The 25,400-nt window shown below is 38.9% G+C and overlaps 1 protein-coding gene across 1 annotated transcript; it reads right to left on the minus strand.

Moving 5' to 3' along the window:
• Positions 1 to 1,885: 1,885 nt before the first annotated feature.
• Positions 1,886 to 2,905, minus strand: LOC110928060 (cytosolic sulfotransferase 12). The gene has a single exon (XM_022171293.1). The coding sequence runs from the start codon at positions 2,903 to 2,905 to the stop codon at positions 1,886 to 1,888; it is 1,020 nt and encodes a 339-aa protein (XP_022026985.1).
• Positions 2,906 to 25,400: the final 22,495 nt, after the last annotated feature.

Consider the following 25,400-nt stretch of genomic DNA (forward strand, 5'->3'; position numbering starts at 1 on the left):
ATAAGTTTTAAACCAATAAAAATGCTCCATTTTACTTCATTTAATATGTGTATTTAATGTTATTAATAAGGGCATATAGGTAAATTTTCTAATTGTAATTAATTAACTAACTAATTAAATTTGTAACTCACTTTTAAAAATACACTTTCAAGATAAAATAATTTAAGGTGAAGGACAATTTTCGACATGTGTAGGATAAATTTTAGTATGTGTATGATAAATTTAGATATGCGTAGGGTACATTTCGGTAAGTGTAAGATATACGTAGGATAAATTTTGAAATGTGTAGGATAAATTTTTTTTTCTTTATTAATGATAGATAACATAGTTATTGAAAGGAGTTATAAACTATTTAATGTTTTACCATTATGCCTTTTCTTCTTTTTCTTCTCACATTAAATTTCTTCTCAAATGAACCTTCCCCTATTATATATATATATATATTATGTAATTTGAGCCAAGTATTCTAGGTTTGTAAACGATCTAATATAAGCTAGCTCTGTTTGTGAATTAGCCGATTTTGAGTAAATCTTTTTTTATTTTTTAATTAGAGTGAATTGCAAGTTTTGTCCTTTATCTTTAGACCATTTTGCAAGTTTTGTCCTTTATGTTTAAATTTGACGAGTTTTGTCCTTTATGTTTGAAAATCAAGCACGTTTTACCCTTTGGGGCAAAACGTGCTTGATTTTTAAGGACAAAACGTGCTTGATTTTTTAAACATAAAGGACAAAACGTGCTTGATTTTTAAACATAAAGGACAAAACGTGCTTGATTTTAAAGGCCCAAAGGGTAAAACGTGCTTGATTTTTAAACATAAAGGACAAAACTCGTCAAATTTAAACATAAAGGACAAAACTTGCAAAATGACATAAAGATAAAGGACAAAACTTGCAATTCACTCTTTTAATTAAGCATTTCGAACTACGGGTTATAATTATAGTCCTAGGTACTCATCGCCAGCTAGTGGAGGAGCAGGTTGGGTGCCCAGGGCCAACCCTCCCCAAGCACCTATTTTTTTTTTTAATTTATGAGATATTGAATTTAAATAACCTCAACTTTTACCAATTGGCCGATATCACTTCAAACTTTCGATTTATACGACAACAATCCCAACCTTCAACTTATTTTCTTATGAAACTCATAAACTAGCTGAACACTAACCTAGTTAGTTTCTTGCTGATGTCGCATCTGACATGGTTTTTTTTGTTGACGTGATATCTGATGTGGCACTTTTTGTTGGCGTGGCTTCTTTGCTGACGAGACATTTGATGTTGCACTTGTATAGTGACGTGGCATCTGACATCAGTTAATTATGTTAGGGTTTAGTTAGTTTGTGAGTACTATTAGAAAACAAGTTGAAAGTTAGAAGTGTTGTAGTACAAATCGAAAGCTGGGAGTGTTATTGGTCAGATAAAAGTTAAATTTTTATTTAAGTCCAATAATTTATATATATATATATATATATATATATATATATATATATATATATATATATATATATATATATATATATATATATATATATATATATATATATATATATATATATATATATATATATATATCAAGAATTTTTGGGACGAGCAAATCCTACTTGCACACATTCAAATATCAGTAATTTACAATTTATACCAACTGCCAAGAATCTATTATTAGCTTGTACCATAAAGCTACAACATACATATATTCATAATTTATCATATAATTAAACAAAACACATCTTTATTAACGTAGACCATTGTTGGCAAAGCATACATTCAAAACATGAAGATGACCTCATAGAACACAAAGTTAAGCCATGTAACATAAAAAAAAAAGAAAAGAAAAGTTAAGCCATGTAACATAAAAAAAAAAAAAAAAAAAACATAGATTCATGATCACCGACTCAAACCGTTGCATTAAGACTCAATCCTGAGCCCTTGAACTTGTCATCAGTAATTCTATCAATACGTTCCTTCATCTCTTCGTTCAAATAGTTTTTCCAATCCCCAATCTCTCCTTTCCTAAAAAAGTCCCTCTTTTCGACCTCCACTAGGCTGCCAAACTTTTCGACACCTTTGTTGTTCACCTCTAGATTGCTCAAGTTCTCAAAGCTACACAGCTTAACAATATCCCCCACCACCCCTTTCTCCTCTTCCTCCTCCGCAAACGGCTTCCCCATGAACGCAGCCAGCTTTCTCACCACCACCTCCGGTTGCTTCTTCATTTCCTCATACTTCAAGAACAGAATCTTCTCCGGAGATTCCAAGCTAGCTCTCCAGTACGACAGTATGTGTTCCCAAAACGGCCCGTACTCTGACTCCCCTTGACAAAAAAGCTCAAACGCTACATCTAACGAAAGGGGAGGCAAATCTTTTGATCTGAGTTTACTCATGAAGTGCCACTTGGAAATCAACACGTCTTTTGGGTCCCTACACACATAGACTATCTTGCCAGACTTGATGCATGCTGGTAATAGAGTGTATGAATAGTGGGTAGCAAAGAGTCGAGGACTGATAGGGATGTTGGTGAAGTCGGTAATGGGGTAGGATTCGCAGTCGAGAAATGGGAAGGTGCTTTGAGGGCCGTGGTTGTGGAGATGGTGGTCAGAGAAGTTGTAGCGGTGGCGGTTAAGGGTAGAGAACATGAGGGCTTTAAGCCAGGTAGTCCCGGACTTCATGAAGGCAGCCAAGACGATGTCGGTGGGAAGAGATTTGAAATAGGTGTGTAGAAGGAGGTTGTTTTTAACGGTGTTAGGGTTTAACCAGAAGCCCTTGTAGTTATACAAGTGTTGTACCCTCCAACCATTGCCTTTGGTTAGTGTTTGTAGCAACAACTTGTGCTTCTGGCAGATGATGTTATACTCTACTTCTTCTTTTTCTTCTTCTTCTTTTGATCCTACAAGTGTGGATAGAAAGCTTGACATGATGAAGGAAATTAGAAGGAGTTGCAATGCAATGTGTGGATATGATCATCCTTTTATAGGTGTAATGTATTTTTGGTAGGTGGAATAGCAATATAGCAAGAAAAAATAGTTTTTAAATACGTATTGACATGATACGTAATATTTACAAACTATACACTTTTAAATAGAAATCCAAAACATAACTTTGTATGTAATAAATAGATAAATATCTACTACCAAAATAGATAAATATGTACTCACTTTGAACTCATTGATAGAAATTCATTAAACACGATTTACGTATACATGAGCACAATGTTTATGCTCCTTCACACCGGCGGGACGTTGAATCAAACTGAAAACCATGAAAATAGGCATGTTGACTAAGACTTGTAGCAGAACAAGCATTGAATTTGTGGACTTATTTTACTAATAAGAGACGAACAAAAGACACAAAAAAATACATCTTAACCAGAAAATGAATAAAAAAAAAGTACAAGTGTAAAGCGCCATCACTATTTTAGCCCGACACGTTAAAAAGCAAACATCATGTTTCCGACACTGAAAAACAGTGAAGCTAAATTATAGCCGGCTGACTAAAGGAATCCACACTATCTTAGCTTGCATTGAAAAAATACTCCCTCTTTTTCAGTTATGGCAAAGGAGCTTTGCCAGCTAAGATAGTGCCACCACTTTACATTTAAAGTTTTCTAATTGGTTTTTTTCTAATGGGTTATATGGGTAAAATGTGGAACCCAAATGTACTTTGTGTCTTTTATACTGAGTGAAAATGTATACATACCTATTTTCATTTCATGATTTTCCTTGGATCTAAAGGGAGGCGGGATGGTAAAGTATTTGCACGTGATGGCATGGCATAACGAGTGATGGAAAGGAAGATACCACCGCCACCTCTCAATTTCACGCGTGGAACTTAAGTAGCGTGATAAACTTCACGCGTTATGGGGGTGTGAGTGATAAATGGATGTGAGGGGGTGTGAGGGTTTATTGTTGGGTGTTGTGAGTGATGACCATTGCCACTAAAAAGGTTGTGAGTGATGGAAAAATAGTTGATGACATGGCAGAACTTGATTGGCTGTTGTGAGTGATGAGTGAGTGATGAGTGAGGACCACCCCCACCCCCCTAAGGTGATGTTTGTTTTTTTGTGAAAAACACTTCCAAACCTCTTATGTCTGCCCCACGTAGACCATGCGCAGACGTTTGAGTCTGCAGCGTGTTTGTTTTTTGAAAGTGATATCATTAAAAAAACATCTTCCTCACACAGACATTACCCCACATCTTCAAGCCTCTTCTTCTAGACCTCTCTTTCCAAACACATCTCAAAAACCAAAACCCTATACCCTGCTCATCTCCACATCGAGACCTCCGTCCCTAATCTCTTCAACCGACCTCATAATGTTTCTCAAGCGAGGACTCGCCGCCGCACCACCGGATATTGTTTCTCAGGCGAGGAATCGCAGTTGCACCACACGGCGGTGCAACCGCCGCCACCGTTGCAATCATGAACAAAGGAAGCGCAGAATCGTCGAAACCGGCACCTAGGGTTTCAGAATTCCGATCGACTCAGGTTTACCCTTTTTTGAACTATATCCACCCGTTCTCATCATACGGTAATCTTTACAAGTCACAGATCCCGTCGATGTTATCTAGTTCCAGTAGATTATCTACCGCTGCAACTCTGTCCATTGCGAGTTCGGTGACTAGTCATGCTTGGTCGTTATTGCCTCATCTTCCAATTTACAAGCCACACTCGAATTCGATGTATTCGATTTTCAGTAGAGTTGCTGCATCGATAATATCCGGTGTTGCTTTGTTGTTTTATGTTTTCACTAGAATTGTTGTATCGATAATATCCGATGTATTCGATTTTCAGTAGAATTGCTTGCAGAAGTTAAAAAACAAACAATCTTCTTGTTGCAGATTGCAGAGGTTTGGTCCACCTCTTCAGCTGCAGATGTCTGCAGATGTGGTCTGCAGACTGCAGACGTTTTACCTTTAAAAAAACAAACAGCACCTAAGTGTTCAATACATCCATACTATATTATAATGCATTTTATAAGGACATTTTAAAATGCCTTAAAGTTAAGAGTTTTTTATAATATTATAATGCGTAAAGTACAACCCTAAAACAAGGGTGAATTAGTATTTCAAACAATAATTACACTTTAATTCCTCATTTTAATTACATTTTAATTCTCTCATTTAACCAAATTCTGGATTATTAATTACTGGTTACATTTTGCTCCATTGTTTTAAATAACTACCCAACAATATTTAAACGACCATAACATTCTCATAGGTTATTATTTAAAAAAAAGCTACGACTTGAAAACGAGTATTTTATTCTTTTTTATTTAAGTATAGTATTATTATAGTTCGTTTAATTTAAAAAAACTTAGATATGGTAATTACGAATCTCCATATAGGCTTAACACCAAGACTAGCTGTTGTGGGACATGCGAGGGAGTTGCGCTAGCCACGTTAGTGCCATCGTGGATCGCGAGCACCGCAATTATACCACTACCAATAAAGACAATCCAAGATCCCAATCATGCCCGGTAAACCATGGAGATTTGAACGGACCTGTAAATTTGTTGAAGGTCGTACCATGTGGGTTTTCTCAGATAACGCGCACCGTACAAATTGATGATACATTTAACAAACATATATAATGGGGAAGGTTCATTTGAGAAAAAAAAAATAATTGAGAAGAAAAAGAACAAAGGGTAATTTTGTAAAACATTAAATAGTTTTTTCACTTATCTCATTTATTATCATTTTTGACTAATTAATTAGTCATAAAGACTAGTATCCTCCACACTAACCTTTTTGCCTACACACATCAAAAGTTATCTTACACATTTCGAAATTCTAGCTACACGTTGAAATTTATCCTACACAACTCGTAATTTATCCTACTCTTTACATTATTATTATTATTTTTTTTTTTGATAAAAGTATATATTTTGAAGATAAGTTACAAAAAATTTAATGTAGTTAGCTATTAAAGAGGAATACTACAAATTAATGACCTATGTAGATTTACCAATATGTCCTTATAGTAAAATTAAATACTTATATTAAATGAAGTAAAATAAAGCATTTTTATTGGTTGAAATTTCTTCTTTTTTCTTCTTACAAAAAATTTTCTTCTCATTTGAACTCTCCAGTATAACTTTAAGCTAACTAAAAAAATATGAATGCATGTAATGTTTATAGTATAGTAATGTACCTTGACAAAAATGCTCCAAGGTATCTCGCGTTGTTTCCTCGGTCATTTTTAAATATTCGTCTGTTGATGTCCATCGTTGATGTGCACAAAATGCAACATATAAATTACATCAACTGTGGCTTAAAACTAACCATTTTTTAGTACTAATGTTGGAAAAAGTGTGTTTTTGTCTTCCTTTTGTATTTTCAGGATTAAATGAGCTCAAAACAACAAAAGAAGCAAAAAGACAGCAAAATCTAACATAAATACAAGAAAAGGAACAAAAGTGATATGCCTGACCCCCCGACAGCATCCTCCCAAGCAAAACAAATAAAACAGAAGACTGAACACGCCCCGTGCTCAGCGAGCACGGGGCCGTGCCCAAGAAGCAGCAGAAAAGACAAACCTATAGAAGCTTCTACTGCCCACCACGGGGCCGTGCCTAGCGGACACGGGGGCGTGGTCAACTTGCTGCAGGCGCATTTATTGTAATTGCGAATTACAATTAATGAAGAGAGAGAGTGTCAGATGGACACGGGGCCGTGCCCAGCGGGCACGGGGCCGTGCCCGAGCTTCTGTTCAGCCTATAAATAGGAGTGTTTGGAGCTCTTGCAACTCATCACTTGGCACACCACCTCTCTCACACTTCACCCACCACCCACCACCATCACAACACCATCATCCACCACCATCATCCATTGTCCATCATAGAGTGTGTGAGTCGTCTCGGGATCCAAGATTGATCGTAAGAGTTCTTGACAATCAAAGGCCATGTTTGCCTAAGTCTCTTACATCACTTGGTGAAGACAAGTGTTTAGTGTAATACTTTTTATTTTTAATCTTTTGCACTTTTTAATTGGTTTTGTATTAATGACTTTAATTACTAGTTTCTTATGTTGAAGGTGATTCTTCCTTATCGTTTGTCCGTGGTGTCTTGGCATTATTTTACTGTCTATATAAAATAAAAGATTTTCACCATTCATATCTCCACGGTCTATATGGAGGTATGTTGGCTACCTGGTCGGGGGTTAAGAGAACGGTTTGGTAAGAGTCTTGCCATTGTTCAGTGTATAGATCCTGCAAAGGACCTGGGTCAAATTTAGTAGGACCTCCTTCAATACCCAAAGGTATTGGATGGCGGGGGTCCAAACTCTTTGATCCCCTCATAAGTTAAACTACTATTAAAACTTTAACCCAGCTACTTAGGACTGTATCCCTGCTGACTCAGACTACTTAGCTGAGGGTAACGTCGCCTTCGAAAGAGGGGCCTACCACATTATGCATTAATAACTTAATTAATTATCTTTCAATAATCCGACCCTTTAGGATTGTATCCTTGCTGACTCAAACTACTGGGTTGAGGGTAACGTCGCCTTCAAAAGAGGGGCCTACTACAATAACTAAGATAATCTCTTAAACAAGTGCAAAAGTGCGAAAATAATCAAAGGTTACACTACACACGAGTCGGATCCAAGTGATTCATCTTGACTATCTGTTTTTTATTTTTATTTTATTTTTCACCATTTTAGTTAGTTTTATTTTCTTAGTTTAAAAATCTTTTTCTAACATTTTGATTTGATTAGACGTTGAGGATAAACCGGTACTAAAAGCTCTTGTGTCCTTGGACGACCTCGGTATCTTACCAACACTATACTACGTCCACGATGGGTGCACTAGCCCATATGTGTGTTTACTGTTAGTAAATATCGTGTTTATAAATTTAAAACTTGGCTAAAAAGTGTAAAATGGCTTAAAATATATACCTAAAACATATACACACTGACACGCATCAAGTTTTTGGCGTCGTTGCCGGGGACACATGGATTTTAAGAAAGCTTAAAATCGACGGCCTAATCTGTTTTTCAAAACCTTTTTAAACCGCGCGCACATTTTTCTGCATTTTAGTTTAGTTTGCATTTACAGTAGCCTGAACATGGGGCCGTGTTCACTGAACATGGGGGCGTGCTGCATATTTTTCATTAAACGCCCAGATACAGAGTCTGAACACGGGGTAGTGCTCACTGAACACGCCCCCGTGCTCAATGAGACCAGTAACTTTTATTAAAACGCCCAGATACAGACCCTGAACACGGGTCCGTGTCCACTCGGGGTCGTGTCCAGCCTCTGTTTCCGTTTTTATTTTCTGTTTTCTGGTCCCGAGACTCAGTTGTGGTCTGTTGAGTGATCCCCATGGATCAATACTCAGGAGGCTACAACTACACCTATGAGGAGGATGATTACATGAGAGACTATTGCACTAATTGTGGAAACCCGCACTCGGTACAATATTGCAACTTATTTCAGCCATCCAATTCATACAACTATTATGAGGAGCCCAGGTACGAGCCATCGACTTCATATACATCCTATGAAGACCAAAGGTATGAACCTCCTCCCTTATACTCATATTTTGATGAACCAAGGTATGAGCCTTCATACTCATACTTTGAGGAGTCAAGGTATGAGCCACCACCTTTATACACTTATTATGAGGAACCATGGCGTGAACAACCCACCTCATATGAGTACTATGAAGAACAAAATTACGACCCTTATCCATCATATACTTACAATGAAGAACAATGGTGTGAACCATCTACTTCATATGGGTACTATGAGGAACCAAGGATCGAACAACCGGATTCGAGCTTTGAGGATCCCAATCCTTTCTCTATCACCGAAGTGACCGATAGGATATTAGAACACATTAAAACTATCGAACGTTGCGTAAAAGAATCTCGCGCAAGGGAAGAGGAGTCCCGCGCAAGAGAAGAATTAAATAAAGAAACGATAGTTGAAGAGTTAAAAATTGAAGAACAAATAAGTGAAAAACCGACACATGATCTAAACAACGAAAAAGGTGAGGCCGATAACGTTAAAATTCAAGAAGAGTCTAATTTTGAAGAAATTAATCTCTTGTCACCTTCTTTCGAAAATCATTGTTTAGTACCAACTCATGCTAAGTTTTTAAAAGAGCTAAACACTAACACTAAAATTGAAGAAATGGTAAGTGTTAAGTTAACTAATGATCAAACTTCGCTAATAAAAGAAGACCCTTTTGAAATAAACATTACACCGGTTCCATGTTTTTTTTTTCAAAATTCATTTATTAGTAACGTCACCATTGATAAAGATCTTTATGTTAACATAATGCCTAATTACATTTTCGAAAAATTAAGTATTAGTGATTTTGCTCCACTTCAAATACCCATTTTTCTATCCAATCGGAAAATAATAAAATCAATCGGTGTAGTTGAGGACGTCTTGGTTCAAACAAATCAAATGGTTATTCCAACCGACTTTGTCATCCTCGATGACGCTCCTCTAGTGTTGGGAAGACCTTTTGGAAAAACTCATGAAGCTTTGAAAAACCGGAAGTTTAATAATCTACCTCTTCAATTAGGGGCATTCAAAAGGAACATAGATCTTGAGCGTTCGATGAAATATCCTTTTGGCAATAATGACCCCCTAATTGACGATGAAGATGAGCCACCCGATATAAGTGAAAAGACTGACCATTTTGTTGAAGAAGAGGTCGCCATAGAACAAACCTTTGAAGTTCTTGACCTAGATGAGCCCCAAAATAAGGAGTCTCCTAAAGACCCACCCCTTGAGCTCAAAGAACTCCCAAAAGGTTTGGAATATGCTTTTCTAGACAAAGATGGTAATTCACCTGTAATTATTTCGTCTAAATTAAATAGTGTAGAAAAAGAAAAATTAATTAGACTTTTGAAAAAACATAAAAATGCAATCGCTTGGAAGCTTGTAGATATAAAAGGAATAAGCCCTTCCATGTGCACGCACAAAATTCTGATGAACGATGACTACAAATCAGTAATACAACCAAAAAGGAGAGTAAATCCAAATGTCCAAGAAGTGGTTAAAAATGAGGTCATCAAACTACTTGACGCCGGACTTATTTATCCTATCTCCGATATTCCATGGGTAAGTCCCATCCAAGTAGTCCCAAAGAAAGGAGGTATGACGGTAATAACTAATGAAAAGAATGAATTAATACCAATGAGAACCGTCACAGGATGGAGAGTTTGTATAGACTATAGACGATTAAATGAAGCAACAAGGAAAGACCACTTTCTTTTGCCCTTCATTGATCAAATGTTAGAACGACTATCCGGTCATAAATTTTACTGTTTCTTGGATGGTTTTTCACGTTACTTTCAAATTCCAATAGCACCTGAAGACCAAGAAAAGACAACTTTCACATGCCCCTACGGAACTTTTGCTTATCGACGCATGCCATTTGGTCTATGTAATGCACCTGCAACATTCCAACGTTGCATGGTGGCCATTTTCCATGATATGATAGAAAAGACAATGGAAGTCTTCATGGACGACTTTTTTATCTTTGGAGATTCATACGACCAATGCCTCGATAACCTCGAACGAATGATATCCCGATGTGAGGAATCTAACCTCGCCCTTAACTGGGAAAAATGCCATTTCATGGTAACAGAGGGAATAGTACTCGGTCACAAGATCTCGAGCGAAGGAATGGAAGTTGATCGAGCAAAAATAGACACAATTTCTCGATTACCTCCCCCCTCCTCCGTTAGAGCAATCAGAAGTTTCTTAGGGCATGCCGGATTTTATAGACGGTTTATCAAAGACTTTTCAAAAATTTCAAGACCTCTAACAAAATTACTTGAAAAAGATGCGCCTTTCATCTTTGACAAGGATTGCAATCAAGCATTTCTAACCCTCAAGGAAATGCTAGTCAATGCACCTATCATGATAGCGCCCGATTGGAAATTACCTTTCGAAATCATGTGTGATGCAAATGACTTTGCCATTGGAGCAGTCTTGGGACAAAGAAAATAAAAGCAGTTCCACCCAATTTATTATGCTAGTAAAACACTTAATGATGCACAAGAAAATTACACAACCACTGAAAAAGAATTACTAGCTGTGGTATTTGCTTTTGATAAATTTCGTTCTTACCTTGTTCTTTCTAAAACTGTAGTTTATACAGATCATGCAGCCATCCGATACCTCTTCAAGAAACAAGACGCAAAACCCCGTTTGATCAGGTGGATTCTACTCCTCCAAGAATTTGATATTGAAATCAAAGACAAAAGGGGAGCAGAAAACACTGCAGCAGATCATCTTTCACGCCTAGAAGACCCAGCTTTGGAGGCAACCAGGGACGAGCAAATCAACGAAAAATTCCCAACAGAGTCCCTGGAAATGGTGGAATGTAGACAAGAACCATGGTATGCCGACTACGCTAACTGCTTAGCTAGCGGTATAATCACCAAAGGATGGCCACATCACCAAAGAAAGAAATTCTTTGCCGATATAAAGCATTACTTTTGGGAAGACCCTTTTCTTTTCAAAATGTGTGCCGACCAACTCATCCGAAGGTGCGTACATGGCAGCGAAGCACGAAGAATTCTCCGCCATTGTCATGAAGGTCCATATGGAGGACATCATGGTGCCGCTAGTACCGCACGAAAGGTATTTGATTCAGGATTTTATTGGCCGACCATTTACAAAGATGCACAAAATCTTATCAAGACATGTGATGCTTGCCAAAGATCAGGTAATATTTCTTCCAAAAACGAAATGCCACAAAATGGCATTCTCGTTTGTGAAATTTTTGATGTGTAGGGACTCGATTTCATGGGACCTTTCCCACCGTCAAAAGGAAACAAATATATACTTGTGGCAGTCGATTACTTGTCTAAATGGGCAGAGGTCGAGGCACTTCCAACAAATGATGGAAGAGTAGTGGTAAGATTTCTGAAAAAATTATTCTCTCATTTTGGAACACCTAAAGCATTAATAAGTGATAGAGGTACCCATTTTTGCAATCATCAACTCAAAAAAATCTTAACAAGATATGGGGTCTATCACCGGGTCTCAACAGCATATCACCCTCAAATAAACGGACAAGCCGAAGTGACTAATAGAGGTTTAAAACGAATACTTGAAAAAACCGTAGGTTTAAATAAAAAGGAATGGGCCGATAAATTAGATGATGCTTTATGGGCTTTTCGAACTGCTTATAAAACCACTATAGGCACAACCCCATATAAGCTCGTCTATGGAAAAAGTTGTCATTTGCCAGTAGAAATAGCTCACAAAGCCTACTAGGCAAGAAAAAAATGTGAACTTAGATTTAGAAATTGTAGGTAAAAATCGATTTTGTCAAATAAATGAATTAGACGAACTAAGGAATTATGCATACTCTAACTCGGAAATTTATAAGGAAAGAATGAAAAATTTACACGACAAATGCATTAAACCTAATGAATTTCGAGTGGGAGATCTGGTTCTATTGTTTAATTCATGACTTCGATTATTTCCGGGTAAACTAAAATCTAGGTGGTCAGGACCTTTTTTCATCACCCATATTTTTCCTCACAGTGCAGTAGAAATTAAATCTCGGAATGGAATTCCATTCAAAGTCAATGGCCAACGGCTAAAACTCTATCGAGGATCCATTGAGGATGAAGAGGAAGAGATCTCGCTTCAAACGGTCGACGAGTAAAAGGCATCCACATCATACCTGGTATGTTACGAACAAGTGGGTAAACATCGAAATCGATAAGTCTTCTAACCAAGTTTTTGGGAGAACCAGGCACTCACACGAGCACTAAAAAAATTTTCAAAAACTTTGCTCGGCACGGGGCCGTGTCTGCGCAACTGTCGGGATAAAACCCTCTTTTCATATCAGTTACATCATTCCACACGCCCCGTTTCCCCGAAAAACGCTCTGGTCCAGGCGATTTTCCGCAGATTTCCGACGTCTCCTCTCATTCTAACAACAGCAAGGTATGATTCTATCATCATTAGTAGTTAGATTAGTTACTTGCATGTAGTTAAAACATAAAAAATTTGGGGAAAAATCTAGGGTTCTTGAAGTTCATCCGGATCAAACATCAAATTTTTGCAATAATCTGTTAGCATTAGTTTACATTAGTGTAATGGGAAGTAAATACACTTGTATTGTTGATAGATTTGCCCGATTTCTCACAAAAAACCCCAAACCCTTGTTTTTGAACCGAAAAAGATAAAATTGAAGGGGTAAACGGTTTGTTTTGGGAAAACGACACTGGGGATTTCATTTTCGGGGAAAACCGCACCTACTTGGCCATAAATTTTCAGATTTTCGGGACCGGGTCGAAAAAATGAAATATTTGAGTAACAGACGCCTGGACACGGGGTCGTGCCCGCTGAGCACGGGGCCGTGTCCAGCTCACTGTTTGCAGTTTCTTTCGAAAATCTCATTGTTTCGTTCTAACTTTTGGTGTATTCTTTCAGATGTCGCAGAAGTTCACAAGATTCAACGCAAATGAGCTCGATGCTAGGGCTAGATATGACATACTTCAAACAAGACCCGAAGAATACCCAAGGCAAGCATGCACGGACCTCTTAGCCATGGTGAACCAACTTGACCGGTTCAACAACCTCGTTACCGGACCACTAAGGGTTGCCTTAATCACTCGACTTCGATCGGTACACGAGTGCACTTTGGAGTTCTACAGTACCTTCACCTTCACTTCAAGGTGTGACCCGTTCGACAATGAGGGGGTTGCATTTCGGTGTGGTGGAACTAGGTACTCGATCTCTATGGCGCAATTCGGGGCAATAGTGGGGCTGTATACGGAGGAGGATTCGGGAAGTGAAGAAAACACCGGGGGAATGCGAGAATTGGATGAAAACGAACGCCAAGCCGCATGGGCTCAAATTGGTGATGGGTTCTACAATCCGAGCAGCACTAAGAGTACTAAGCTGAGGGATCCGCTTTATCGCTACATTCATAGGCTCCTCACTTACTCTCTTAGTCAAAGACATGACAGCAGCGGCGTTGTTGGGTTAAGAGATTTGGTAGTCCTCCACTGCATTCACACCTGAAGACCCCTCGATGTTCCATTCCTCCTACTCCAGAACATGCATCTGAACCGGCTTGCTCATGCACTAACCCCTATCATCTATGGGGGATGGGTGTACCGCCTCTTCAAGCACTTCACGCGCATACCTAGATCTTTCGAAAGGAGCCCATGGTCAAGGCGGGTTGATGTGCACATCTGTCGCGCCATGAACCTAATCTATGAGGCGGAAGACGGATCGGTAAGCTTTCAGAGGATGCAAGGCCATGCATGGAACCCGCAAGAGGCGCTAGTCCTTCACGCTCCACCTCCCCAATACCAGTACCAACCCCACGGTGACCCGGGCCAGTCCTCCTCACAAGGGGGTGGTTTTCCTAACTTTCAGAGTTTACATGATCTTTTGCAGGAAAACCTTATGTGCACCAGGAACACCTACAACCTCGCCAACAACACATACCACCGGGTCGGAGCCATTGAAAGAACATCACCGATATCCAAGATGACATCGGAAGCATCCGGGAGTATATGGCGGGGCGCGGGGAAGGAGGTGATGACGGTGATGAAGACATGGACTAGGCGGGTGGAGCAGGAGTAGGAGCGGTTGGTTGGTGATCCCATAGGTTAAATTCCCTTTCTATCGAACAATTTCCGGCCTGCGTGCCGAAGTGTTGAACAATTTACTATTCCTAACTTATTTTTATTTTCTGCTTTTGTTTTTATCTTTAACTTGATGGTTTGGATGTTTTATTTGGTAATTTAGGACGTTTGGTATTGTTTGGTGTGGTATCTACTGATAAAACAGGTACAAACGAGGCTTAGAGTGCTAAACATTAGTACTAATAAAGTCAGGACAGGAAAACCGGAGAAAGAAACTTGTTTTTTTTTTCAGCCCTGCAGACTGTCCACACGGGGTCGTGTCCAGCCGACACGCCCCCGTGCCCACCTCCCAGACCTGCTGTTTGTTTAATTTCTGCAGATTTTTGCCAGACACGGGGTCGTGCCCAGCCAACACGCCCCCGTGTCCATCTTCTGTAAGTTTTCGTTACTGGCAGTTGAACACGGGGTCGTGTCCAACCGACACGGGGCCGTGTCCAGGATGCCAGTAACATAAAATTTTGCTTTTAACACCATTTTACACATTCAATCAACCTAAAAATTTATTTTTGGGACACATTGAGGACAATGTGTAATTTAAGTGTGGGGGGGGGGGATGCTAAAACCTTGAATCTTGCAAGTCCTAATAACAAGCCTTACACAAAACTTTATTGGAACCGCTAATCACCCCAAATTTTTTCAAAAAAAATTCATTTTTTTACTTGTCTAAGTTTAAGTTGGGAATTCAAGTTCTAACAAGGTTACATTTTTACAAGTTTACAACCGATAGCGTCGTGATAAAAAGAGCCAACATAAGAAAATTACAAAAAGGCATGACAAACTTAGTTAAAATTTGAATATATATACTTGATCACATAAAAACCCTTTCCCACAAAAGTGAGTTTTGAGCCTTTAACGAGCATACAAATACATATCTTTACACTAAATGCTCATTTTTCGTTTCTTGTGTGAATAGCCGCTTGGTTCGTACAACTCTAGAACTTGCCACAACAATACATTCCCGGTCCTTACCAACTTAAACCCGAGTAAGTAAATGATGGAGGCATTAGGACTAACCCTTTTTCTTTCTACACCATTATTTTTTCATTTTTTTTACCACCTACCCAAAATCCCCCTAGTTAACCCCTTTGAGCCTAAACCTTTTCATTTCTTAACCCAAAACCATCACCCTTTTTACCCACCTAAACCCTTTTATTTTTAACCCTTTATTTTAGTAACAACGTTCGGTTTTCTAATGACTCTTCCTTATCAAATATATATATATATATATATATATATATATATATATATATATATATTGATGAAACCAAACAAACAAACAAGTTCATCAAAAATAACTTTGTTTGAAACAAATGGTTCATCAAAATAAAATAAAAATGTGAAAAAAATAAAAAGTCTTTCAAAAACCAACGTTTGTTACGCCTTTCGCCCTTTCACTAACCACTAACCCAACCACCCGCCTTTAGCCCAAGCCTAACCCTTCACCCAAAAAGTCCTCTTGATATTTACAAAGGTATAAAGTTAAAAAGGAGGAGGATTGATTGCTTGGCAAGCCTATGGTAGGAGTAAGTTCCATGCCGCTCTCGAGTGATTCACTAAAAAATACACCTTCGGCCGAGTGTTGAGTGATTCCCCCGTGAGGTATGTGAACTTGTATATAAATGGAATTTTAAAAAGGTATGTTATGCCCTAATAAATAATTTTTCTTATGAAAAGTTTTTAATAAATCATGACGAATAGGATTGTAAATAAATAAAAATAACACCTAAATAATCTTGGAATTCCCGACACTCTATGACAAGCCCAAAAACCTTCTCTTCTACCCATTCCATTTGGGAGTGAATGAAGCCACATTATAAATAGTTTTGCTTGAGAACAAGCAAAGATTCAAGTGTGGGGGTATTTGATGTGCACAAAATGCAACATATAAATTACATCAATTGTGGCTTATAACTAACCCCTTTTTTAGTACTAATGTTGGAAAAAGTGTGCTTTTGTCTTCCTTTTGTATTTTCAGGATTAAATGAGCTCAAAATAACAAAAGAAGCAAAAAGACAGCAAAATCTAACATAAATACAAGAAAAGGAACAAAAGTGATATGCCTGACCCCCCGACAGCATCCTCCAAAGCAAAACAAAGAAAACAGAAGACTGAACACGCCCCGTGCTCAGTGAGCACGGGGCCGTGCCCAAGAAGCAGCAGAAAAGACAAACCTATAGAAGCTTCTACTGCCCACCACGGGGCCTTGCCCAGCGGACACGGGGGCGTGGTCAACTTGCTGCAGGCGCATTTATTGTAATTGCGAATTACAATTAATGAAGAGAGATAGTGTCAGGTGGACACGGGGCCGTGCCCAGCGGGCACGGGGCCGTGCCCGAGCTTCTGTTCAGCCTATAAATAGGAGTGTTTGGAGCTCTTGCAACTCATCCCTTGGCACACCACCTCTCTCACACTTCACCCACCACCCACCACCATCACAACACCATCATCCATTGTCCATCATAGAGTGTGTGAGTCGTCTCGGGATCCAAGATTGATCGTAAGAGTTCTTGACAATCAAAGGCCATGTTTGCCTAAGTCTCTTACATCACTTGGTGAAAACAAGTGTTTAGTGTAATACTTTTTATTTTTAATCTTTTGCACTTTTTAATTGGTTTTGTATTAATGACTTTAATTACTAGTTTCATATGTTGAAGGTGATTCTTCCTTATCGTTTGTCCGTGGTGTCTTGGCATTATTTTACTGTCTATATAAAATAAAAGATTTTCACCATTCATATCTCCACGGTCTATATGGAGGTATGTTGGCTACCTGGTCGGGGGTTAAGGGAACGGTTTGGTAAGAGTCTTGCCATTGTTCAGTGTATAGATCCTGCAAAGGACCTGGGTCAAATTTAGTAGGACCTCCTTCAATACCCAAGGGTATTGGATAGCGGGGGTCCAAACTCTTTGATCTCCTCATAAGTTAAACTACTATTAAAACTATAACCCAGCTACTTAGGACTGTATCCCTGCTGACTCAGACTACTTAGTTGAGGGTAACGTCGTCTTCAAAAGAGGGGCCTACCACATTATGCATTAATAACTTAATTAATTTTCTTTCAATAATCCGACCCTTTAGGATTGTATCCTTGCTGATTCAAACTACTGGGTTGAGGGTAACGTCGCCTTCAAAAGAGGGCCCAACTACAATAACTAAGATAATCTATTAAACAAGTGCAAAAGTGCGAAAATAATCAAAGGTTACACTACACACGAGTCGGATCCAAGTGATTCATCTTGTCTATCTGTTTTTATTTTTATTTTATTTTTCAGCATTTTAGTTAGTTTTATTTTCTTAGTTTAAAAATATTTTTCTAACATTTTGATTTGATTAGACGTTGAGGATAAACCGGTACTAAAAGCTCTTGTGTCCTTGGACGACCTCGGTATCTTACAACACTATACTACGTCCACGATGGGTGCACTTGCCCATATGTGTGTTTAGTGTTAGTAAATATCGTGTTTATAAATTTAAAACTTGGCTAAAAAGTGTAAAAAAGGCTTAAAATATATACCTAAAACATATACACACTGACACGCATCAATCGTGTTTCCATACGCAAGGACTCGTAGAGCTGAAAGACACTTTTGAATACAGGTGAATCCAAGTGTCACTCTCGCAGCCGGTTTTTGTTTAAAATAATCAAAGTTGTTTTCCAAGTCTTCAGCGATGCGTAAAAATAAACATTTACTCATTCGGAAACGACGCCTAAAAACTTTAGGGTTTGGGTAAGTAGGCGCTTCATTGAAGTAATCTTTCATCAACCGATCGTTTGCCGCACGTCGGTCTCATTCAATATATTCTCTTGGTAAAATTTCACGTTGAAGCCGGCTATAATGCTTCATATACCAAGCCGCAAGTTCGCACGCACTCGTAACCGCCTCTTGCTCGACATCCTCACCGGTCGAGTCACACTCATCCGCTAAAAACTCTTTGTAATAAAAATTTGCAACGGATGAAGAGGAGGTGAGGGAATCCATTTTTATATAAAATGGGGTGTAAAAGGATTATAGTTTGAGGTTGTAAGTGTAGGTTTTTTGTTTTGGTTTGTATAAAATAGGTGTAAAAGGTTGGTATATATATATAAAAGTTAAATAATAAAAAAATAATGTAGTCGTTACCTTTTTGACCGTTGCCCGTTGCCAACGATCATTGGCCAAACAATTGAAGAAAGTCATTGATAAAAGAACGCTTCGGAGGTTTTTTTTTTTAAAAAAAAAGACGCTCGGGGGGCGGTCTAGCGGCGTTGGGGGCGTTTTTTGAAAAAAAAAAACCCTATTACGGGTGGTCTTAAGGATAAACACGTTTGCTACACATATGATATCATTAGGCAGTGACGGTTCAAAGACTTTTAGCTATGAGGTTACTTTCTTGGGGTGGAAAATTATAACCATACCTTAGAATTTTCGGCTTGGACCAAGCAAAAACCACAAACAACAATTCAAATTCCAAGTTCATATCAAAAGCTAGGTTCAAGAATTAAAGAATCGCTAAAGCTAAGTTCAATGAATCAAAGTTACATGTTCAAAGCCTCAAATCGATTGACGATTGTCTATTCAAATCGATGTTCTTGTTCAAATCGAATGGATATAAGAAGTGGACTGAGTACCTTTTTCAAATGGATGGTCTTGTTCAAAACTTCAAATATAATGTTGAATTCACTCTTTGGTCTTGTTCAAATTTATGGTTGTAGAAATGATCTTGTGTAAGATTAAATATGTTACGTATTAATATTTAATCTGTAGCCATCATAATCATTTACATTATAGAGATCAAAATATATAATAACCTATTAAATAATTAGTTGGTAATTGTTGATGGACCATATTACCCTTAGTAACTAATTAGGTTTCCTCCTGGGTGCTTATATAAGGAGAATTATGTGGAGGTTTAGGGGTAACTCAGTTACACAATTACACACACCCCATTAGCCATAACATCATCACGTCGACCTCCTCTCCTAACCGATACCCTTTTCGGTTTCTAAGTCCCCATCATCAGTTAGCACCCTAAGGAGGAACCAGATCACCCTGACAAAGATGTCGAACTCCATGTCGTCTTCTCTCACTGGATTCTCCTCTGCACTGTCTGCGGTGACAGGTATGTTTTATTGTTTTCCTTCATGCACAAACAGAACTGAACGAACATGTGGTGTCAGAGCATATGTTGATTAGTCAGTTCTGTTTTCGTATCCATAATTCTGGGATTGAAACTTGGAAAACGGAATTTTTTTTGAAACCTTATGAACCTAACAGCCGATTTCGAGTCATGGAGATCGACTCGAGATCTCTGTTTCGGGAAAAAGATTAATTATATGTTCACCGAATTAACTGAATTATGTTTTTTTAGCCGAAATCTGTTTAGAAGTCTTAAAAGTTTCAGGTTTCGGGTTCCAGAATTTTTATTTTTTATGATTAGGGTTCATCATGTTCATGAGAAAATTCGAAAATTCTATTATGTTTTGGAATGATTTAGGATTAATGGGTGTTTTTTCCATGTTTGATCTAAATTTATCTTTTAATTTTATACGAAACTGTTATTAGATAAACAGTTACCATATTTTTCGAAACATGTTGATAAAATTAGATCATTTTAAAACAGGAAATAATATCTCATAATCCCTTAGATTTCGAATTTTCAGTTATGTTATCACAATAAACAGCTGTAACAGGAAGTTTCGAGATCATCAGATTGCGACTAGAGACCATCAGTCTCGACTCGAGACCATAAGGTCTCGACTTGAAATCATAAGGGAGCAAAAGGTCTACAACTCGAGACCATAACTTGCTGACTCAAGACAAAGGTCTCGACTCGAGACCATAACGTCATAACTCGAGACCGTGGTTGCGACTCGAAACCTCATTATTTTAGGTTGTTTAAATGTGAACTAAAGAAATTTTTTTTTTCGGGGCTCCGCCCCGAACCCCGGGCGGGGACACGTTGTCCCCCGCAACCCCCAGCGAACTCACCGTGGAGTTCGATCCGCGCTAACGGGCAGTTTGCTATTAAATAATTGGTTTTATAATTTTTCAGTTAAATAATCAGAATCAGATAATGTAATGTTTTGCAAAACCAAAATAGCTTAACTTGAATGAGCTTCTGATGTATCATTTCTGGCCAAAGCTGACTTGATACATCTACTTATCGTTCAAGTATTACGAAAGCTATGTTAAGTGTGCATCATAAGCATGAATGTTTTAATATCTGGCCAAAGCTGATTTAATTCTTTCATAGATGGCATACTTAACAAGTGCGTAACTAAAGTGATTGTTTCAATTTCTGGCCAAAGCTGATTTGTTACAACCACTTTGCACATATGCTTAAATGATTACATTTCTGGCCAAAGCTGTTTTGTCTTCATTTAAGTAGAATTTTAACTAAGTCTATTATTTTGATGTTAGTAATAGACATTATCACAGCTTCATTATGTAAAATGGTCATTATTTTGCCTGCCTTAGTTTAACGTTGTGACAACCCGAACTTTAAAGTTAGTGCCTTCGGTCTTGTGATTCCGATTCTTCTTATTATTTCCTTTCTTGTTCTTGTTTTAACAAATCTGTTCAACACCCGTGATCTTGATAAAACGTGTTAAGTTATGACGTAGTGAGTAACGTGTAGTGGGCCAATCTATGGGTCGAATATATGGTTGGGCCACACCCTTGTGTTCTAAATAAACAATTGTTTTAACGAGCCGCATCCCAAACCCGCGAACTAGAAGCCCAAACCGCCACTATGTGGCCGATATGTTATTAGATTATAGCAGCCCAAGTGCTTGGGCTTAAGCCCATTTCGGCGTGACCGCTCTAAACCCTTATCAATATGATGTACGTATTATGTTCCTGATTAACTCTCAACCAAAAACCAAAACCCTAGACTCCTAGAACTAACGACATCAGCCCGAGGACTCGAAGAAGCACCCTCCCCTACTTGCTCTAGTGCACACTCTACAATCGTTTGGTTAGTATCATCATACTTGCTTCGGTTTTGATTTGTATGTTTTTTTTTATGTGTGATCCCATGTGATGTACGGATATGACTACATGAGTTTTATTGATTGTATAAGGTGTGTTTGTTAATGTCGATGATGATGATAGTAATTATTAGACTGTATGATTTAAGTCGTGAACTTCGACTTGTGTGTAACTGTCATAAAGCTCATTTGATTAATTCATCTCGGTTCAATAGAATAAACTGGTCATCACATGTGACCATTATGGGTTTATCGGCACATTTAGTGTTTGTTAGAATGGTTTTATCAAATTGCATGTGATTGTATCAAAAGTCAAATAGAACTAATAGGATGTCAGTGATATCATTTAGAGTATGTCATAGTGGTTCTTGATGATTAAAATTTGTCGGCCATGCATTGAATTAAATGAGATTCATGAAGATTGCATATAAGTTGTTGGCTGGATTATTGTGAAACAACCCATCTTTGTGATCGGTCCAATGGCATAGGACTCCCACTTTTATAAAGTCAAATATCATGTGGGTAGGTGACGTGATAGATGCACAGGTTACTAGATCAAGTCACTAGCATGGGGATGTGTTGTGTGAATAAGAAACTCATGAATTTAGTTGATTAGTGGTGATGGGCGGTCCATGAAGACCATTGGCTGATGAATCGGCCCAATGGTACTCAACTGCCAACCGATAATTATATTAAGAATTTGTAGTTATTGTTTTTGTTGGACGTAGCAGATGCATTGGCGAAACACTTTTGACGGCAAAACCGACATGGCGAAACACATTGTGTTTCGCCGAGTCATGACCAACTTGACAAATCAAGAGTGTTCCGCCGAGAGATGTCACGACGAAACGGAGGGCATTTCGTCGAAAGGGATTCACGGTGAAACAGGGGTGTTTCGCCGATTGGTTAATCTGCACAGTAACTCAGTTAAGTTCTGTTAAAAGTTAACTAGAATTATTAACAACTGTTAGCTGATACGCATGACTTATATGAACTTGAATATGTGTCTTATGTGGTTCATGATTGCTAGTCCAACACTACTGTGATCGTATATGTTTATATGCGAACTTCGTGAATACAAACTGATTTCATATACGTGCGTACTATAGGACTTGATTGATTTATTGCAAGCAGATAACTTAGCATACCGAGCAAACCAAGGTGAGTTCACACAGCCAAGGCATGGGGTTCCCGGGTGGGAATGGGATTGGATGACTTATTGTACATACTCAGATGATTGAACCTAACGATAAGATACGGCTAGACTAGTAACACTTATTGAACTGATCTTCGCACACCTGCCAAGGGTTGGCCGCGATATTATGACTGACTTCGCACACCTGCCTTAGGAAGGCCGCGAACTAAATTTACTAATCTTCGCACACCTGCCTGGGAGGCCGCGATACACATAAACCTAGTCTAGAATACTTGGGAAAAACATCCCCTAATATCTTCGCATACCTGCCTGGGAGGCCGCGATGGAAACTAATACGATACATGACATACGAACGAGCATACTACTACTCACACTATACCATTACTGAACTATTAACTGTGAACTCGCTCAACTAGTTGTTGACTCTCTATTACATGCCTTGCAGGCTTATAGGTGCATATCCTCGGAACTTGCTGTCTGGGAAGCTGGAGTGGTCATGGGTCGAGAAACATGGAAACGCAACACAAGAACTAAGAACTTACATGTGGTTTTATAAACACTCATTGAGTTAAATAAGCTTCCGCTGTAAACTGTGAAACATTGTAATATTGTAACACTTGTTGTTTATAAATGAAAGTATTATTCACTTATACTTATGAGTTCAATGTGATTGATGGTTAAGATCCTGGTCAGTCACGCCTCCAAGCGGTGGTACTCCGCATGTGGATTTTGGGGGTGTGATAGATTGGTATCAGAGACATTGGTTATAGTGAACTTGGTTTTAAAAAAAAGGAAACTGTTTTTGTAAAAGCAGACTATAACCGGACAGTTCTGAAAACGAGAATACGACCATGACACTCAGCTCCAGATTGCAAGGTTCGTCTCTCTTATACTCATTGTACTACATAACTAGTGAACACCTACATACGATATTGCATGTGATTGCACGCTTAGCACCACGATACGAATTCATGTACATTTTCACGTAATAAGAGACCGATAGGGTGGTCATTCCCTAAACCTTCATAACTTACACTACTTGATACTCTTTGAAATCTACTCGAGTGTGGGGAACCATTTGACATGAGTTAAGAGGAGCTGAGATGAACATGCAAATCACAATATTATTGTGGGTGCACACATAATAATATTGTGGGGTGCATGTGAGTCCCAGTAAGGCTTAACAAGTGGAAAAGGGGTTCTGTCCCGTTATTTGATCAGTGTGAAACATAACCAACCTATAGGGGCCACAACAGTAATTGTCTCCCTACTCAAACTTAAACGCGAACTTCTCATTTATCGTTGGATTCTTTCGAAACTCGATGCTGTCGAGTGTTACCCGAACACCCATCAGAACACCTTGCGAATCGTGTAGAATGTTAGGTGCTTATACGAACGTCCCTGAGTTGGAGGTCCCCGTGTCGAATGATTGAACGATACCTTTCCTACTCCTTCTCGTTTATTGAAACTCATGGATTGACGTCTCCGATCCCGAAGCGTGATCACTTCTGCAATACTCTCGCCTCAGACGGTGAACTACTCGAACCACACGCAACGACGACGGGCCGGAGGATGAGCGTAACCCCCCTACCGATCTCAGCACGGATTAAGTTAAAACATCATCAACCCAAGGAACAATGACAGTTTTGGGAACTCTAGTAGTAGTAGCAACAACACTGGATGTGGTACTCGCGATGGGCATTTAGGATTGGTGTGGACAACACTAAGAGTGTAACAACATGGTGGCCTTCGTGCCCTTAGTAACAAACCACTTCGTCACAGTTCGGCAGATGGCGAGCCTATTGAAACCTTATATGGGTGTAGGAATGCAAACTCGACCTTGTGGGACAAGTGATCAACGTCGACCCTCCTTCTGCTACCCTTGATAGATTTGATGCGGTAGCCGTGTGGATTGGCTACCCAGATATCGTATGCATACACTCAGTGAGAAGAAAACTTTGTGCGGAGAAACATTACCTACTGCAGCGTGTCAGAGTGGCACAACGGTTAACTTCATTTCAGCAAGAAGGACCAGGAGTGTCTACGGAAGGATTACCCAGCGACGATAACCCTCAGCACGGATGTCAAGACTAAGGAAAGGAGGATCGAGGATCCACCAATTATTCGTGACTTCTCCCTAAACGTTACCTGAAGAACTGTCAGGTTTATCTACACATCAACAGGTGGGATGTCAGACCAGTATCATGCTAGAAGTAACCCTCGTTATTGGTATATCTTACTACCATACACCAGGAAGGTTGCAGGAACTGCCTAATCAACTTCAAAAAAAAAAAAAAAAAATTTTTGACTCGTGCTTCACTTTAAGGAGCCCCCGTTATACGCAAGAAGAGAAGTTATTCAACATGTGTTACGATTATCGAGGAACTCAACAAAGTGATAGTGGAGAGCCGCCATCCTCTTCCACGAGTTGATGATCTATTCGACCAGTTGTAAAGGGTCAAGCTACTACTCCAAGATGGACCTAAGGTCAGGGTATCATCAGCTGAGAGTCCGGGATGAGGACGTCTCCAAGACAGCATTCAGAACTCGCTACGGTCACTACGAGTTTCTAGTCACGCCATTTGGGCTTACGAACGCGCCTGCAGTTTTCATGGATCTTATGAACAGGGTGTGCAAACCCTATCTA

This window comes from Helianthus annuus, chromosome 1 (genome assembly GCF_002127325.2).
Source record: "Helianthus annuus cultivar XRQ/B chromosome 1, HanXRQr2.0-SUNRISE, whole genome shotgun sequence".
NCBI lineage: Eukaryota > Viridiplantae > Streptophyta > Magnoliopsida > Asterales > Asteraceae > Helianthus > Helianthus annuus.